This window comes from Polyodon spathula, chromosome 7 (genome assembly GCF_017654505.1).
Source record: "Polyodon spathula isolate WHYD16114869_AA chromosome 7, ASM1765450v1, whole genome shotgun sequence".
NCBI lineage: Eukaryota > Metazoa > Chordata > Actinopteri > Acipenseriformes > Polyodontidae > Polyodon > Polyodon spathula.
In genome coordinates this window covers 26,393,613-26,412,265 of record NC_054540.1, presented here as the reverse complement: position 1 = coordinate 26,412,265, position 18,653 = coordinate 26,393,613, and the positions used below count along the sequence as shown (strand labels likewise).

The following is an 18,653-nucleotide window of genomic DNA, read 5'->3' as shown; positions in this document are numbered from 1 at the left end:
CAAGAGACTTATTCGAGGACACAAATGGCACTTTTTTACACAGAGAATTGTGAGGGTCAGGAACCAACTCCCTAGTAATGTTGAAGCTGACACACTGGGATCCTTCAGGAAGCTGCTGGGGGGGGGGTTAGTAAAGGTTGACATTCATAATTTGCTGTAATGGCAGTAAAATATTTCCTCTCAGTGTAGTCTCATGTTACAGAGATAACCATTGCCCAAAGACACCTACTATATACAGGGGGAGGGGAATGCAATATTCACATACCGTAAATACAGTTGCATATGTGGGGGCAGTGCATGACAAACACTCATTTGTTTTTCACTATATGACTTGTTGTCTTACTAGTAGATTATTTGGTTATTTCAGTAGCTTGTTAATGCTGAGTAATAATAATACAAAAATGGTAAGGTTGGTGGGTCTTAGGATGCAGGAGCTCACAGAATGAGTCTAGTAGTTGCATTGAGCCAGCTGCAAATGACAACACACCAAGTGCTATCTGTACAGCAGCGTTCCACTGAATCCTCAGTGCAGGATAAAAACACTGGCCTGTGCTTTTCCGGTTTTGAAAACTGTTTATTTGTAAATGTGTTTTCTGAAGGTAAGCAACTTTTATACTTGTTTATTAATCATTTGCAAAGACATGTCTTTCCTGTTTTGATTTCACTTTTCACATACTTTTGGAGTTGTTGTACCTTGGAATTTTTAAAACCCTTCTGTTTTACTTTGCATTTAGTGAAGTTAATAGGTCTTTGTTACACAAGCAATCTTTTGAAAATGATTAGAATTAGAAAATGATTAGTTAGAATTAAAAAAAAGGCTCTCTAAATGCAACAGACTCTAGAAAGATCACTGCTGAGGGGGTTTGCAGAAAACGTCATGCAGTTTTCCAGTCTCAGCAGTGCCTGGGTTTCATGTTTCCTTGTTTTAATTTACTGCCTCCAGCAATGTGTCGTCTTCTCCCTGGGGCCTCTCTTGGTTTTACAGTCTTTTCCTGCTGCAGTATCGTTTTAGGCCTGTACCACTGATGTTTCAGTTCTCCCAGGTTTTTGACACTGTAACAAAACATTTTCAATTATTTGAAGCTGTACGTACAGTAGGACACTACACCTACAACATTTAGCATGTGAAAGGTGGCGAAAATGTAGGGGTTAAGGAGATATTTAGAATCCCCGCAACCTTATAGACTCAAAACTTGCTGCCTGTTTCTGATTGAGGTGGTCGTGATGTTTTGTTTTTTAATAGTCACACACACAGTCTCTCTATATTTTCCATGAATTAAAAGCTAAATAGCAAGTACTTCAGAGGCAGAAGTGAAGTTCCAGCTTCATAAACAAAGATCTGGAATGAGTCAAGTTTCCAAAGAAACAATAATTGGGAACATGTTTTTTTCCTTTTCCTAATGCTGGAAAAACTATTGTAAAGAGTGGAGCAAAATATGCTTGGGGGTTTATAGTGGAAGTATTTGACTTTTTGGTAGTTGGAGAAATGAACTCATTGGCCTGTGCCATATGTGCAGTACTGTTAGTTTAGTGTAGCTGTTTTCCCAGGTACATGTACAGAATAATTTGGGAAAGCTTGTGCAACTACTATCTTAAATGTAATGTTCACATTGGGTTTGTTAAAAACCGTCTGTTAAGTTAATTTGGTTTGAAACAAAGAATAAGTGTGCTTGCTGTTCATACTAACTGGAGGCAAATGTACTGAGCTTGTTTGGGTGTAAAATGGAATTTGTTTTCTGGTTAGTTTCTGTATTTTTTCATTTGTGTTCACGTTGCATTTTTTCATTTGTGTTCACAACTTATTCACACTATACTCCAAACGAACCAAACCATACTTCGTTCTGAAACCAATCCCCTAATGAACTTGATGTGAACACAGCCTTACTTTTCTGAGCCACTCACCCCTTAAAGATGGTTGAGGTTCATTTCAAATGTGATTATGGGAAATGGGTGGTTCTTTTCTGTGTATTTTGGAATGGAAGTGCTTAATAAGCACACACTGTCTGTAAGAAAGCTAAAGCAATGTCATATAAGGCTGAATGAGTCAAATACTTTGTGTAAGTGCAGTATGAGAGTAGAACGCTGGACCAATTAGAAATGCTTTGCAGTATGGGACCCTGTTTGTTGTTTAAGGCTATGACATGTTTGCATTCTTTCCTAAGTGTGTCTCACTGAGGGGCTGAAAAATGTATCCTCTGCCTGGGTATGACCAGGCTGAAGCATGATGTGATGCTTTTGAAATGATTAAAGAATTTAAAAAATCTTGCCTAAAAATGTATTGAGTTTTTAAAATTAGCCCACCATTATAAGTGAACTGCCTTAACCCAGCTGAAGTCCAGACCCCGAACACACTGTGTAGTTTCATGCTTGGACAGAGGATTTTGTCATTCTCTGGATGTGGTCTCCAGGGACAATGATCCAAGTGCCAGTACTGGAAGGATTGAGACAGTTGCAGCTCTGACTGTGCTTAGGGCTGCAGTGGATGATCTGTCAGACAGGGAATCTCTGGAGTTGCTTGTTCTCTTCAAATCGGATGGTGGGAGTTGAGCTGTGGTTTTATAAATTACACTCCTCTTGAATCTGTCCACTTACTATTATAGAGTCAGTAGCGTGGTTCTGAAAAATATAGTGTTGTACGTCCCCATGTGTTGCTACAACTTTTTAAATAATTTACCTGTAATTTCTCTTTTCATTGTTAACATCCTGACAGCTTTTTACATGTGTGGCAGAGCAAAGCTCTGCCCTTTTTAAATTGGCAGGGATGGGGTTAATTTCCTCTACCTGCCTGGGTTTATTATATTGAGGTGGCTGGGGATGATTAGTTGATTAGGTTAATTAACGATCAATCAGCGCCCAGCCACCTGACATAAAAGGAGGCCTCTGCTTCTCATTTGGGAGGAGGGAGCTGAGGAAGCAGGCTGGTGGTTTTTGGTGTGTGATTTTTGAATTTTGATAAATCCAGTGAAGGCATTGCCCAGCCTGGAAATTGTTAGTTTTGCTTTTTGTCTTTCTTTTTGTGTTTAAATCACTTTGTTTTGGCCCTTGTGCCCTTTTATTTTTGTGTATTTGTAATAAAATAAATTTTTTGAACTACAGACTGTCTCTGGGCCTCTATCCACTCGCCAGCCTGCCACGTATGGTGTCAGAAGTGAGACAGCGCCACCTAGAGGCTCAGAGCAGTATTTTTTTTCTTTTGTTTTGTGGAATTTTTGGGATATTTTTTTTTTTAAAAAACATGGGAAAGAAAAGCAGACAGTGGAAAAGGCAGGACAAGCAGCATCTGAAGAAATATAAGCTGCTGCAGCCCGCTGGAGGACCCGGCCAGCCTCTTCCCCTGGTGTTCCTGGGGCAGGAAGGAGGACCATCGTTGGCGGTCCTGCCCAGATGTTCCACCGGCAAACTGGTGTGGCTGGTGTGAGGAGGACGGCCACAACTGGGCAGGATGCCCCTACAACCAGGCCCAGGAAGAGGTGCAGTATTCACCCCGGGCATCAGGGGCCACCCCACTACCTCCAGCACCACCACCTTCACCACCGTCCCAGGAGATCTGGGACTGGTTGGTACACCCTGAGGCAGACCTCATCCACGATCTCCCCATAGTTATCAACACGCTGTGGCGTCGAGATGGGGAGAGGTGGGAACAGTGGGAGGAACAACACCACCCGGTGTCCTTCCCAGAGGTTGCCCTCATGGTGGTTAATTACCTGGCGGTAGACATGGGAGATGCCCCGGTCACTCCAATAAAGAGGGGTGAGCCGCCTTCCCGAGAGCCCGAGAGGGAGGAGGAGCTGCCGTCGCCCCCAGAGCCCGAGAGGGAGGAGGAGCTGCCGTCGCCCCCAGAGCCCGAGAGGGAGGAGGAGCTGCCGTCGCTCCCAGAGCCCGAGAGGGAGGAGGAGCTGCCGTCGTCCCCAGAACCCGAGAGGGAGGAGGAGCTGCCGTCGTCCCCAGAGCCCGAGAGGGAGGAGGAGCCGCCGCTCCCAGAGCCCGAGAGGGAGGAGCCACCGCTCTCAGAGCCAGAGAGGGAGGAGCTATGGCTCAAGGATGCCTGCCTTACACCGCCCAAGGATGCCTGCCTTGCACTGCCCAGGGATGCCACGCCCCCTCTGCTCAGGGATGACTCATTTGGATCGCCTGGGGTTGCATGCTGCTCCGCATCGCTTGGGACTGCTGGTGTCTCTTTTTGTTTTCTAGGGTTGCCGAGGGTCCGCTGCCGCCGTCGCCGTCTCTGCCACCAGAGGGAGCCGGGCCGCCGTCACTGTCTCTGCCACCAGAGGGAGCCGGGCCGCCGTCGCCGTCTCTGCCACCAGAGGGAGCCGGGCCACCGTCGCCGTCTCTGCCACCAGAGGGAGCCGGGCCGCCGTCGCCGTCTCTGCCACCAGAGGGAGCCGGGCCGCCGTCGCCGTCTCTGCCACCAGAGGGAGCCGGGCCGCCGTCGCCGTCTCTGCCACCAGAGGGAGGCGGGCCGCCGTCGCCGTACTACCTTGGAGATCCGGGGCCCCCTCAACCAAAGAAGGCTTGGGGGCTCCGACATCAACCCCGCCCACCACCACCCACCATAACGGCCCACCCAAGGGACATAATTGGACTCTTGGGTGGGGGGAAGGGGGGTGTTGGCCGATTGCGGCCGGTGTACGTTGTACGTGGGGGGAGGTGTGTGGCAGAGCAAAGCTCTGCCCTTTTTAAATTGGCAGGGATGGGGTTAATTTCCTCTACCTGCCTGGGTTTATTATGTTCAGGTGGCTGGGGTTGATTAGTTGATTAGGTTAATTAACAATCAATCAGCACCCAGCCACCTGACATAAAAGGAGGCCTCTGCTTCTCATTTGGGAGGAGGGAGCTGAGGAAGCAGGTTGGTTTTTGGTGTGTGATTTTTGAATTTTGATAAATCCAGTGAAGACATTGCCCAGCCTGGAAATTGTTATTTTTGTTAGTTTTGCTTTTTGTCTTTTTGTGTTTAAATCGCTTTGTTTTGGGCCTTGTGCCCTTTTATTTTTGTGTATTTATAATAAAATTATTTTTTTGAACTACAGACTGTCTCTGGGCCTCTATCCACTCGCCAGCCTGCCACAACATGTCTAACTTTTTAAAGTCTGTTTCAAAGCATCTTCAAAATGGCCACTGTAGTGGACTGGTTGAGATCTGTTCTCTAAAATCATCGCAGGAAGAGCGATTTTAAAAAAAAAAAAAAAAAAAAAACATACCACTAGAGCAGCCATTTTATAACAGACTTTAAAATTATAAGTTGCCAGGTTGTTAACAATGAAAAGAAAAATAACAGGTGTGTTATTTAAACAGTTGTAGCAACACCTGGGGATGTGTAACTCTGTATTCAGGACCCCGCTACTTACTCATGTAACCATGTAAATTTCATTTCCTGCTTCATTCCTTGTCTTCTTTTTTTATTTTTTAATCTGCATTTTTGTCCAAATTTACCTAAAAAACGCATTCAGATTGTTGTTTTATATCAGCTCTTTCACATTTTGGGATTTAGAAACTAGGTCACTTGTAGTCCCTGAACAAACTATACTAATAAGGTAATAATCAAGAAACATTTATCACATTGTTTTCGAGTCGAAGGGTTAATGTCTGTTTTTCTAGGACTTTTAAATCATGTGGGAGAAGCAGATTTAGAGGGGCTGAATTTATAGTGTAGACACATGAAGACTGGATTTTCAAAAGGGTGATGTATTGGCTTTCTTTGAATACAGCATACAGTACTGTACCACTAAAGTACATGGGTACTGTTCTAAGTGAAATAGTTGAAGCATTGCAACATTGCTCAATTGTGGTCCTTTGCATCAAATTAACTTTCTCTTTGTAAATGAGATGCAAGCCTGGCCAGTGTGTGTTATCATAATCAAAACACCCGGTGACCTCGAGGGTATTTTTAATGGAACATTCTAATGTTCAGAAGAAACTACTCCAGGGAGGTTTTTCTTTTTTTTTTTTTTTTTTTTTCTGTTTTTCCTGGGAAAATATTCTTTAACCATATGTTGACATCCAAAGGAGCAATTTGTATCTTGTCTCAGAGCAAGATTGCGTATTTCTACAAATCAGGTGGTTTGTATATCCCAAGCTATAATATTCATCAATTATATTTACAGTATGTGACATTTCATGCTGAGACATTTATGTTTTTGCTTAAATGTGTCAAATAAAAATATGCCAACCTTTTGTTTATGGCGACTCAAAACCTTTAGTGCTCAATTTTATTCTGCAACATATAGTAATAAAATGTCACTTCAACTTGTGTCCATGCATGCATACAATATATAACTATTTTACCTTGACAACGCCCATTATGCATCCTTACTATTTTCCCCCTTTTTTTGTAAATGCGGAGTTGGCCCATTCCACGTTGTGTGTGTTACAGCAACATTTAGGGCTCTGGAAATCGCTCCTTATGAGTTTTTATGCATTTGAATAAAGCAAATATTTCTTTAGGAAGCTTTTGGCTGTGTAGTAACTTTTAAAAATATGTGTTACTGAATTATTAGCCTTCCTTACAATTCAGGAGGGTGTGCTGCAAACTGTAACACACACAATTCATCCAGGTAACCAGGGATCTCTGTTAATCGAGCCCTTGGTGTGTTAAACTTGTGTTCGGTTCTTGTTACTGAGTTTCTTGACCACCATATTTTGATGATCTTTCAACCCTGTACCATAGTCCTTTTTTAAAGTACTATTAAAAGTAAGGGAAATAATTTTACCTAAAATTGCAGATCTGTAGAATCCAAATATCATTTTTCTTAAAAGTTGCATGGTGCTGAAAGAGTTACAATTTAAGATAAGCAGTTGCTCATGGATAGTAGAGTATTTTAGAATGTGTTACACTCCCTTGTTGAAATAAGTTGGTCAGTATGCTAATCTAGTTTACATTATTTTCAGTGGCTGCGTTGACCTATTTCTGTTGCATCAACCCTGTTCCTGTGCAGTTTTGGCAAGATGCATGAGAACTTGGTAATCTTTCACCGTCCGAGGTTACTGTCTGACACAGATTTGTTTCAGTTAACATTGTTTATAAATGTCTGCCAGAGCTGTACAGCAAGCTCTGAAGGGAGACACTGTGACATTTAATTTATATAGTGTTGTACAATGGTTTGCAGAGTAACCATTTAAGGAGAGAACAAATGTAAACTTGCCTCACAGGTGGCAAAATATACTACTGGAACAAAGACAATTGTAATATTTTACCATCTAGTGGCACTGAGCAATAAAGAGGCTATCCCTTTACATTTGCACAGTTCTTTTAGGTTATAGGTCAGTGAGCAGAGTGTTTTACTGCTGTTTTCTTATAGCTAAACAAAAGTTGATAATACGCCATAGTATCAAATATCATGAGAAAATCAGAAAATTGAAGATAAGAGAGCAATCATGCTGTATGAAAAGGCTGGAGGAAAAATTTGAGTTTTTTTTTTTTTTTTTTTTTTATAAACAAAATGAATGTGTTTGTTTCTGAAGTTTGTCATACTGTGAGGGACATAAACCATATCAGATAATGGGAGCTGCATTATTCTGGCCCTTTCTACCTAGACTATCAGTCTGAACACTGACGGAATAAAAATAACCATTGAGCTGGCATTTGTTCATTTAATGTTACGCACAGCAAGCTAATTGCCAATCCTTCACAAATATCATCTTATTAATGTATTCTATTTGTCTTCCATGAAACATGTCTCTAGTGAATCTGTGGCATGGCGTGTGACTTCTGGTCAATATGAATGGATCAATTCTCATTCCAAGGTTAAAATAATGGGTAGTCAGTGGTATGATGTTCCTGCAGTAATATGTCTGGCTGTCTGGAGAGGAGGATTTGTGTCTGCAGGCTTAGGCCTGTGCTTGTGTGAGAACTACAAACCTGGCTGAACCCAGCTTGTAAATAAATGGGGATGGCAAACTTTTATGTAAAACAAAAAACAAAAAAAAAACTAAATCACTTTATACTGTACTCTTGGTTTCTGTTGGTATCCATTTTTTAGTGTCCTCAAGAACATTATTTATTTATTTATTTATTTATTTATTTAGTAGATCACGTGTAAATTATATTAGTCCATCTGAGCATTTTCCTTTGTGAAGCAGTTTTCAAATAATATAGAAATGTGTGGAGTGTCTGTTGATTTTGTATTATAAAAATCAGTGGATCTATGTGGTTTTGTATAGTGTAAAACCAAAAAAAATCTGACACTGAAATCCTCTTGTGCAGGAAATGCATTGTACTGTACTGTATGGACAGCACAGATCTGTAGTATAACATATATGTTTATTCTTTCTTTTTACAGTCCACTCTTTTACTTCTACGTAGATTTAAATGTGTTTTTACAAGCAATAATACTGTGCTGTAATTGCAAAATTTAGAAATGCCTATTAAAAAATAAATGGCTCATAAAATTTAAGGCTTACTGCCCAACTCTGTTCATAAAAATAAATCAGTAGATCTCCATACTTTATGGTTATTATGGAAGATTAAATCAGCGTTGGCTCTAGAAGTTGGCCAAACATTTTGTATCACCCTGTAGAGTTATCACATGTTGCATTCATAAAGTCGAATGAAACCTGCTAAATGACAAAAGTTGAAAAATTGGGCATTTTGAAATCTAACGTTATGTACTTGTACTACTATTATGGTTTCCGGTAGACTTTGCAATATTATTTTCTACTTTCTTTGATTACATGATGTTAAATAAAATATCAAAATTCTGTTTTATAGTTTTTTTTTAATTGTATCAGTCCTAAAGTTCTAGGTGATGCCCAACATTTGCCCTTGGCTGTAGATACACAAACTCTGTGCAAATACTCGTCATAGCTGTGCTTTTTTTGTGTTTAATTTTGTCCTCATTAGGGGCACCCCTATTTATTTATTTATTTATTTATTTAAGTTAAAAAGTTTATTTCTTTCTGTCGTGTGACCTTCTCATAACCATATGGAATATACAGGACAGGAGTCTCTTCAGAATGCTACTGATTCATGAGCTGATGTTTGCTTATTTTCTTTTAATAATTCTGACAATATCCCCTGACTGGAGCTGGTAATAGCCTGTCTAACTCCAGAATGTCCAAGACAATGAACTATTGTTATAAAACAAAATGTTCCATTGGTTTCCCTTTGTCGTGGGCGGACATCAGTCAATCCATTTTCCCCACAAAAGGAACAGCAGTTTCTCCAGCACCATTGTCTGTATCTGCTGATCAAAAACATTCCTTTTGATTCTTTTGTTGAATTGTTTTTTCCCATTTTTTTAACAGAACAATGAAAATGAAACCGCGTTACACTGTGCAGCTCAGTACGGGCACTCGGAAGTGGTGGCAGTTTTGCTGGAGGAACTCACTGACCCCACCATGAGAAACAACAGGTCTGAAACCCCTCTAGATCTAGCAGCACTCTATGGGCGCCTGCAGGTGGTGAAGATGCTGGTGAACGCACACCCCAACCTCATGAGCTGCAGCATCAGGAAGCACACCCCTTTACACCTGGCAGCTCGCAACGGGCACAGATCTACTGTGCAGGTACTGCTGGAGGCTGGCATGGAGGTGAATTGCCAGGTGAGTCAAAACCACACGCTTGTGTACTTTTGTCAGGTCCTTTGTAATGGTTTATTATTCGGGTTGCCAGGTAAATATTTAATATCTACCACAATTATAAATTCTCGCAAGAACTGTAACTAGGACCAAGTTTTGCATACTACATCCTATTTTGCCCCAAATTTAAATACCAGGATATCATAGCTACCTAATTATAGAGCAAGTTATTTACTCCAAGAGAAGTGGATATTGCATTGTAAGATTTATAGAAAACATTCTAGTGAACAACCCACAAGTATATATAAATGTATTCTTAGCAATTTCAAGGAAACTGTTCTTACAATACTAATGTATGTATTTGAAAACCATTAAATAGTACATTTAAAACATTTTCTTGGCTTTATCGTGACAATAGGCCAGTTTACGTCTGTAGTTATTTCACATGAATAGACAATACATGTGAAACTTGGCAGGGAAAGCTTGTGAAAGTGTCCCAGAAAACGGCCTCTATTTTAGTATTTTACCCTGAAAGTCTCAATTTCTTGTGAGATTCCAAGAAATGCTTGTGAAATCAACGACCACTGACACATGTAAACACAAGTTTCTTGTGAAAATGTTAATTAGCTCGTTCAAGTCCTTTCCTAACGTTGGTACAAAAGTCACGTAAGGAATATGTAAGTTGCCATGGTCCAAAGATGGCAGCGGGAAAGTCAGTTTTTTTGTTTGCAGCATTTCCTTTATCAGATTGATGTTGCAGATAACCCCACTTTTTTCTCTGTCTGCATAGTGCTAATCATACACTGATCTAAATGTGTTTGTAAAGTGTCATACAGATTGTATCTATCAGTTTCTGTTTAAAACTATTACTAAAAACTGCATTGTGGGCTTGTGAATTCAGGTGGTTATACAGCTACTGTACAGTACTTCAGAATACACTTGCAAATAGATATCCAAACAACTGTCAAAATGTCTTTATTTTAAAATACCACTAAGTAATATGTATAAATGTGTGTAACTATACTCCAATGCAATTTCTCCTAGTTACTTATGTCTGAGCAAAACCCGTGTCCATCCTCCACTTACATCCATTGGCACGATGAAGAGACTCGGTGTTAATATCTGTAGTAAGGGAAGAGGATATGATGTTTGATACAATGCACGACACAAACTTTGTTTAACCAACTCTCAAAATAAAATGTGGTTTGGAATTTTCGAGACTTATTTCTTGGGAATCAACAATATGCAATATTCTATTTCTTTATTTAGCAGAAGCATAGTGCAAATGAGAATGCTATATTTGGTATAAAGAGATACAAAATAAGCTAATGAAACAAAAGTGTGATACAAAATAAAAGTACACCATTTGGGTTACAAAAATAAAGGTAGCAGTGCATCTCTTATAGCAGGATCCTCTTCATATCACTGTTGTGCAATTCTTGCTGGAGGCTGAGGTAGGTGTTCCTCTGCTTGCCTGAACACCTCCTTACAGTCCTGGCACAGATTGTGCAGGATACAGCAGACTGTAATAATTTGGGGAACAAGATCGTGGTTCACTTCAGTATGCTTCAGTAGCATCCTCCCCCTCCCTTGCAATAGCCCAAACGCCTGTTCAACCACCACTCGGATTTGGCCCAGTTTATTATTAATAATGATCTAACACAGATAATGTGTGAAAAGCAGTGTGGGTGACAACACTAAAACAAAAATATTAAAAAAGCAGACACTGTACGTCAGCAAATCAGATCTTTAATAGCCATTTACGTGACACACAATGACATGTGGATTCTCTCTTGTGAAGCTGTTCTCTGCTCATATTAACAGTATTTTGGGAACTTTCACGGTTAACCGCACAAGAATCTAAGTGGGCCGTCACTATGGCTAATTTAAATCTGACCCCCTCCCCCTCTCCTTAATCTGCATAGCATTTGGTGAAAAGTAAGTGTTCCAAAGGGAAATGAGAGGCTTTACATGTAAGCACAAAAAGGCACCATGTCCACGTTTATTTCACAAGAAACAGATATCTCGAGAAAAGTCAAACACTCAATGTAACGTGGCCTAATGACCACTAAATATGCTATAACATTTCTTATGTTAGTGTCAATATATTTTATGTTGCAGAAAGAAATACGTAAGAGGCAATTCTTATTAATTTCCAAAATATCTATCTATCTATTTATCTGTTTATCTATCTTTCTTTCTTTCTTTCTTCGATAACAGCTCTACAACAAATAATCAATTCCATTCACAAACAGTTTAGCAGAAGTCTGGTCAGATGCAATGCGTTGCATATCAAAAAGATTCAGTAATACACAAAATACACAGTTTACAAAGTTTATGTTGCAATAAGCAATAAGTTATGTGCAAATATGTATTTAAACCATCATCTGCCAGTTCATAAAAAACGTGAATGTACTCCCCACTAATTAGCATTCAGCAAGGTTTCACAAAACACCGTCTTTTTTCCAGCAGTGTTTTTCTTTAGCTTAACAACAAAAGAATTCACAACTCCCCATCAACAGCACCAAAGTCATGGTAGTATAATCCGAAAGAAAAAAAAAAAAATCAAACCTTCGAAGTTTTCTTCTACAGCTCCAAAGTCCAGTCGTCAGCCCACTCAGCTTTACAAACTTTAAAAACTAAATGGGCTGACGACTGGACTTTGAAGCTTTGGAGCTGTAGAAGAAAACTTCGAATGTTTGATTTTTTTTTTTTTTTACTTTATACTACAGTGATTTTGGTGCTGTTAATGAGGAGTTGTGAATTTTTTTGTTGTTAAGCTAAAGAAATTTAAAGTTAAGCTGAACAGTTTTGTCTCAGCAAACACCAACAAAAGAAAAATATTCCAAAGGATTAATTGCAAGAACAAAAATAGCTATCAAAACTTCTTGTAACTCAGGAGAGACAAACATGAGCACTCATGTCCTCCGAAACGAGTGCCATCAGCCGTCTGCTTTTTTTTTCCTCTGCAAGCTCACTGCTCAGCCATATCCAGAACTTAGTGTCAGAAGGCCACATAGTTTTGAATTGCGTACTGGCCAGCCACAGGGGTCGCTAGAGTGTGGTGAGCCGAGGACTCTCCAGCCGACCTAACCCCTACCCTGCATGGGCAACGCTTGGCCAATTGTACGGCACCCCTTGGGAACTCCTGTCCAGGGTCGGCAGTGGCATAGCTTGGATTCGAATTGGCGATCTCCAAGCTATAGGGCGCATCCTGCATTACAGACGGGGCCTTTACCAGATGCGCCACTCAGGAGCCCCGACTTTCAGTAAGATTTTAAAGAAAACTTCTGCTGTTATCACTAAAGCCCCTTTCACACTGGCATGGTCTAGCCGGTACAGGACCCGATGATATGCGGGTCGGCTGTGCAATTTCACACTGCTTTTGATAAAGCAGTGTTGACCTGAGTGACAGACGCAAGTACACAATGCGCGTATCTATGCCTCAGAAGTTGCTTGTTATAGACTTTTCCATCCAAGCTTCTCTGGATTGAACTGTGGGCTCAAATGTTGACTAGAGCAAATGTTTCTTCATCCCTGTTGCAATCTGACTCTTGGTGTGTCTCAATCAACAAAAATATGGGTAAACAGAAATGTTCTTGCAGAAGTGGCTGTTTATTATTTTGTCGGTTTACGACCGCCGGTTACGCATTTTGTCTCAACCCAGGTAAGAACCAGGTACGTGGTTTCACACTATGTGGGAGTGTGACCTGGGTAGCCAGAACCAGGGTCCGGACCCAAGTAGGAGTGCCAGTGTGAAAGGAGATTAAGGCATGCACCCGCCATGCTCATTTGAATCTCTGATTCTCCACCCCTGCTCTGCTCGAACGCCACTCCCTTACACTCTGACTAGTCCTCTATTTAAAGATACAAATTTAAAGGGACATAGCATACTGGGCTACACCATCTTGCTAGAGTTTTAGCACATGAGTCATACTGTGAGCTGCATTTTTATCAGTATTCACCATATGATTTGTAGTTTAGCTGCAAGTTATTATGTTGACAACACTAAAAACAAGAATCTGCTAGACCACATAAAGGAAAAATTGACACCACAGCTTAAGATGTCTTGAGTAATTCTGAAATAAGATGAGTTTTAAAGGTACTTTAGTTGACGTAAGCAAAGTTAACTTTTTAAACGGACAAATAAATGTTTCAGTGTCATGCATAGTCAGTAATAAATGGTTACAGTCAGTTTGTAAGATTTAATAAGTTTGTGCTTCCTGTTCAGGAAAGAACATTGGCGCAGATTGCAAACTGAGATTTAATTAACTACAGGATTTTAGACTTCAGGATTTTGTCAGGTCAGCAACAGTATTTTGACACAGATTCTGTGGGATGTGTGCAGAAATCCATGGAGATATCTGTAATAGTATAATTGCAGGATCAACCCTCCATTCTACAATTAAAAAGGCCCTTTTTTCAAGCCATTCTGTAAATTCATAGCAACCTTTGGAGCAGAAATTGTGGCAAGGCTTTACTCATCATCTGATCAGCTGTTTTTAATTATTAAGATTATGGTAAATCTTTTCAGTTTCCATTACACTGTGTACCATTATATGTTGTACATGTACATCTATTGTATATTCTCTTTTGACTGCACAGTTTCGATCTAAAGTCTTTAAAGCATTTGAATGATAGTATTAAAAGTTACTCAGTAAATGCTTTGGATAAGAAGAAAAGGAAGCATCATATAACCGTAATGTGAGATCATCGATTAGCTAGTCTGTGCCAGCCTCACCTCAATTCATTTTTAAGTAACACCATATGTGTAAGTCCACCATGACATGCACATAGTGATAATTTGAGACTAAATAAACCATTTTTCTTCATAGGCATTTGAATAAATAATAGATTTGCATTAAAATATAACAGTATTGTTTCGCTTCCCTTTGAAGATGTACAGTATTACCAACAGACGTAATTGAATTTCAGTGGTTTCCTGTTAATTCCGCATACCTTTAAGGCCACCACTGCTTCTGACTTCATGAACTATCATAGTGTGGTCCTGTGATTGTTTTGGTTTCCAGATGATGCAAGAAAAATATGATTTAGTACCAGTGAAATTTTAAAAGCTGCACTGGCTGAGCTTCATATCTTGGCGACCTTACTTGATATTAGCAAGTTTGTGTCAGTGACATTGACCTCTGACTCTAAATAGTTGCCATGTTGAGGTTGTGGAAAATTTTAGCATCCTGCAGGGTAGACACAGCACCCACAGTTTTAAAACATAATTTTGACGTTGTGGATGTTACTGCTTTAGATTTCAATGTATTCAAATTAGACATACTCTTTTTCCGAATGCTCCATGTTCTTTACTACATAAACACACTTACAAATAACTTCTTTTTTTTTTTTCATTTTAAATTTTTAGTACTGGAAGAGTATATTGTGTACTGTCAAGTATGGATTAGTTCCCTATTGCTAAATAAGGGTTTATTCTTCTCATATATCTGTGGTTTTCCATTTAAAATGAACCGTTTCACTTCTACACAGTTTTAACCTCTGGCCATTAACAACAATATCACACTGTTTGATGGTGTCTTCACATTTGGTATGTATCTGTCTTATTTTGTTTTTATCCATTTTTTTATCCATTTTACAGCACACCATTCTGTCAAAGATGACTAGGGATACTTTTGTTCTTGTTCACAAAGCACCCCTATTATTATTATTATTATTATTATATTATATATTATTATTTATTATTATTATTATTATTTATTATTGTTGTTGTTGTTTAATGTTAATAAAAGTTTTATTTATCTAAAAAATTGTCCTGATTGAAACAAATAGGAAGAAAATCTCCAGTTCCATTCAATTCCTGGAAATGTGGCAAGAGTAAATAAATGTCCTGTTTGTTACATCACTACTAATCACACAGGAGACATGACAGGAAGGGGATCTGAACAAGACAAGGTTAGGCATCCTGTGCTTGTGATACATTTTTTAGTACTTGATCTTCATACAGTAACACTGGAGTTTTAGGGAACTCTCTTGGGGACAGTGCTGTTCTGGATTTGTATGTGAATCTGGGTATTAGGTTAGAAAGATGGATAACGTAACTTCAGCTGAACTGCATCTGGGGAGATGAGATTCATCACATGAAGGAAATAGAACATCACAAGTCATTTACTGATTTCTTAGCAATCTACTCTGCACAACTGCGTGACTGCTCTTGGCAGCACAGAAGAAAGGAGCAAGGTATGGACATACATTTTTAGATATATTCATTCACAGCTTAAATATATTTTAAATTGTAATTTCTTAAGCTGCTGCTTTTAGTCAACCTATATTTTGAAAAGAACATTTTTAAATAACTTAATGAAAAAAAGTGTAATTTGTATTGCTGATTTACATTGTGGCGTAGTTATCACTACTCGGGGCTTATTGACTCAAAGTAAGAAAGCTTCAATCTAATATAACAAGGAAGCCAAATTACATCTTAACCCGGTAATGCAAGTATTTGGGTATGCAAAAAAGCTGCTATATTTAAGTAACTAGACCTGTTCCTTGTACCAAGCACAATGATATGGCTGGCAACATATAAGAATTGACAGTTTTGACTTCGATTTTAAACACAGCAGTCTGGCAAAGTATTATACAGTATCTGCAGTACAACAAAGGGCATTGCAAGGTTAAATATATAACTGAAATTGTTTTTTTTTGTATATGTATATGAAAATAATAGTCCTACAGTACCATGTGTTGTGTTTAATCAAGTAATTAATTAATTTATGTATTTATTTACTCTGTGTGTGCCATATATATATATATAATATATATTAGATATATTATATATATATATATATATATATAAAGTATATATATAGTATATATGTAAGTCACTGTTCAGTGCTGTACAGACATTCATGTGTTTCTCCAGTTTCTCTGAGATTATTAAAATATACCAGCTTTACATTTATTTATTTATTTATTTTTAAACGTATTCTCATTTTGTTGATCATTAGTGAACATTTCTGTTGTGGAGTGATTGCAAATGAGACATTTTGTGTTGAATTGAATTGAAAGTGGTGGTCTTAAGGAGTTGAATGGGTCAAAGTTCAAGTATATTTTCCTCTAGAGGAATTATCACTTTTTGACGTCACTACTGTGGTATTATGCCTTTTTTTTTAGAATGGCTCAGGATACAAATATAACCTTCATCCATGTATTTATATATATATATAATTCAAATTAATTTATTAATCCAAGTGTGGTATGTAAAGGTACACGATGAGATCTCAATGTGGTCACCATGTCTGGTTGCATTTTTTAAAACGGGTTGGTGCTTTAAACTGTTATTTGGATGCGGTTGGCGAGTTTGTGTGCATCTGAAGTGCAGAGATACTGCTGGGGAAGCACCAGAACATTCAACTCAACACAGTTCTGTCAGAGAAGGATTACTCAGGCTAGCTTCTCAGCTCTGTCATAGGTGCAAAGAAGACCCCACCAATGATCAAGCTACTGAAAAGAAAAATATCACTGTTCTGCAGTGAAGCATGCTATTCCATTTCTGTCTTGTAAAAATAAATAAATGAATACATTAAAAAAAAAAAAACACACAAGGTGCATCACATGGTCCCAGTATTTTAGAGTTAGAATTATTAATTGTATGTCAGTGTTTATTTTACAGATTGTATGTGTAATCACAGACTTTTTGTTCTATAGTTCCATACTTACCAGACTTAAGATGCCATTTGTGGTTAATCGATATTCTGGTTTAATGAGTTAGAAACACTGTGTAAAGTATGTATTAATGTAACCGGTTGATTTATTTATTTTAGACAGAGAATGGAAGCGCATTGCACGAGGCAGCATTGTTTGGGAAGATGGATGTGGTCCGACTTCTGTTAGAGACAGGTAAGCTTTAATTACTTCTCCTGTGGCTTCCAACACAGCCCTTCTCTTTCATCAGCGTGTGGTTTTAATTTCCCACTAACACTTTGAAAGGCTGATCGTTCTGTCACAGGCATCCTGCTGTGGCTCTGAACACACCATTTGTTCCACCTTCTAAATTTAGCTCTTTTGCTTTTCTTATTTAATCCACTGCTAGCCACAAACTGAATTGCAAGTCATCATAAGTGAGCTTTGAATGTACATTTTAAAAGCATTCGCCATCTTGACTCAGATGTTCAGGCTTATTCGGAATGGCTCATTTACCCATTCACTTTACTTTTTCAGTACCTTTGTGAATGATTTTGATGCTGATGCCAGAACTATGATATCCCAACCCTAAAATAATAAAAAAAAAAACATAAATATTAAGAAGGCTTGTTTTTGTTATTTTTGTTAATATGCCAATATCGCATTAGTAACACACTGTCCACCAGTGCTCTCATGAGTACTTGGAATGTGTAACACTAACAGCTTTAAGTAATTGTAGTTCCAAACTGATTTCATAAATCTTACCCATTTTGCACATCCATTGGCTACATATGTCTCAAATGTGCAGTTTTAAAATAAACACATGTTATAACACACATGTATTTTAATTGTACATGATAACTGGTACTCCTTTAGGTTAAAGGAAACTCTCTGTTTCTATACCTTTGACTTGGGTTGTTTATCTATTACACTTTCACTGCCTAGGTCATTTCACCTCAGTGTCTTGTGGGCCAAAGCATGTTATTGGTTAAAATCATGTCAGTCAATAGGGAAAGTAGCTGTGTTATTGACAGATAAGAAGCCAATGAAATTGGTGGAGCCAATTTCACTCTCTAGGTAAAAAGACCCAGGAAGTACGTGACAGTCAAAGCATGACTTTCAAACTTGACTTAAGTTTTCTTTAACCTAGTGTAATACAGGATATCATATTTTGAAAGGAAAATACGTGTTTACTGTAATGTTTCTTTCAAAACTACCCATTTGAGACCCTTAAAATGAACAGATGTGCATAGCAGAGACATTGTATGGATCGGTTTTATTAGCTACAGTTACTTTAAACTAAAATGAAGCAGCATTCAATACACTCACAGTGGAAAATGTAAAATGTAATTGATGTCTACCTCAATTACATTTTTCTTCCTTTTCTGGAACTATGGAGAGTATGTAACAAAGGCACCACTAAAGTAAGTTGACCATTGTGGCAGAGCAGGGCTCTGCCCTTGGAAATACTGGCAGGGATGGAGTTAAAT

General features: G+C 38.8%; 1 protein-coding gene across 8 annotated transcripts in view; it reads left to right on the top strand.

Moving 5' to 3' along the window:
* The window catches only part of LOC121318441 (ankyrin repeat and sterile alpha motif domain-containing protein 1B-like), a 220,716-nt gene that overhangs the window by 63,366 nt on the left and 138,697 nt on the right, over positions 1-18,653 (top strand). For 7 of the 8 annotated variants that reach the window (XM_041255122.1, XM_041255118.1, XM_041255117.1 and 4 more), the window contains exons 4-5: positions 9,244-9,540; positions 17,304-17,379. In XM_041255122.1, coding sequence (XP_041111056.1) covers positions 9,244-9,540; positions 17,304-17,379 — 373 coding nt within the window. Of the gene's footprint in view, positions 1-9,243; positions 9,541-15,568; positions 15,721-17,303; positions 17,380-18,653 lie in introns of those variants that run through there. The other variant, XM_041255123.1, reaches the window with a different exon arrangement.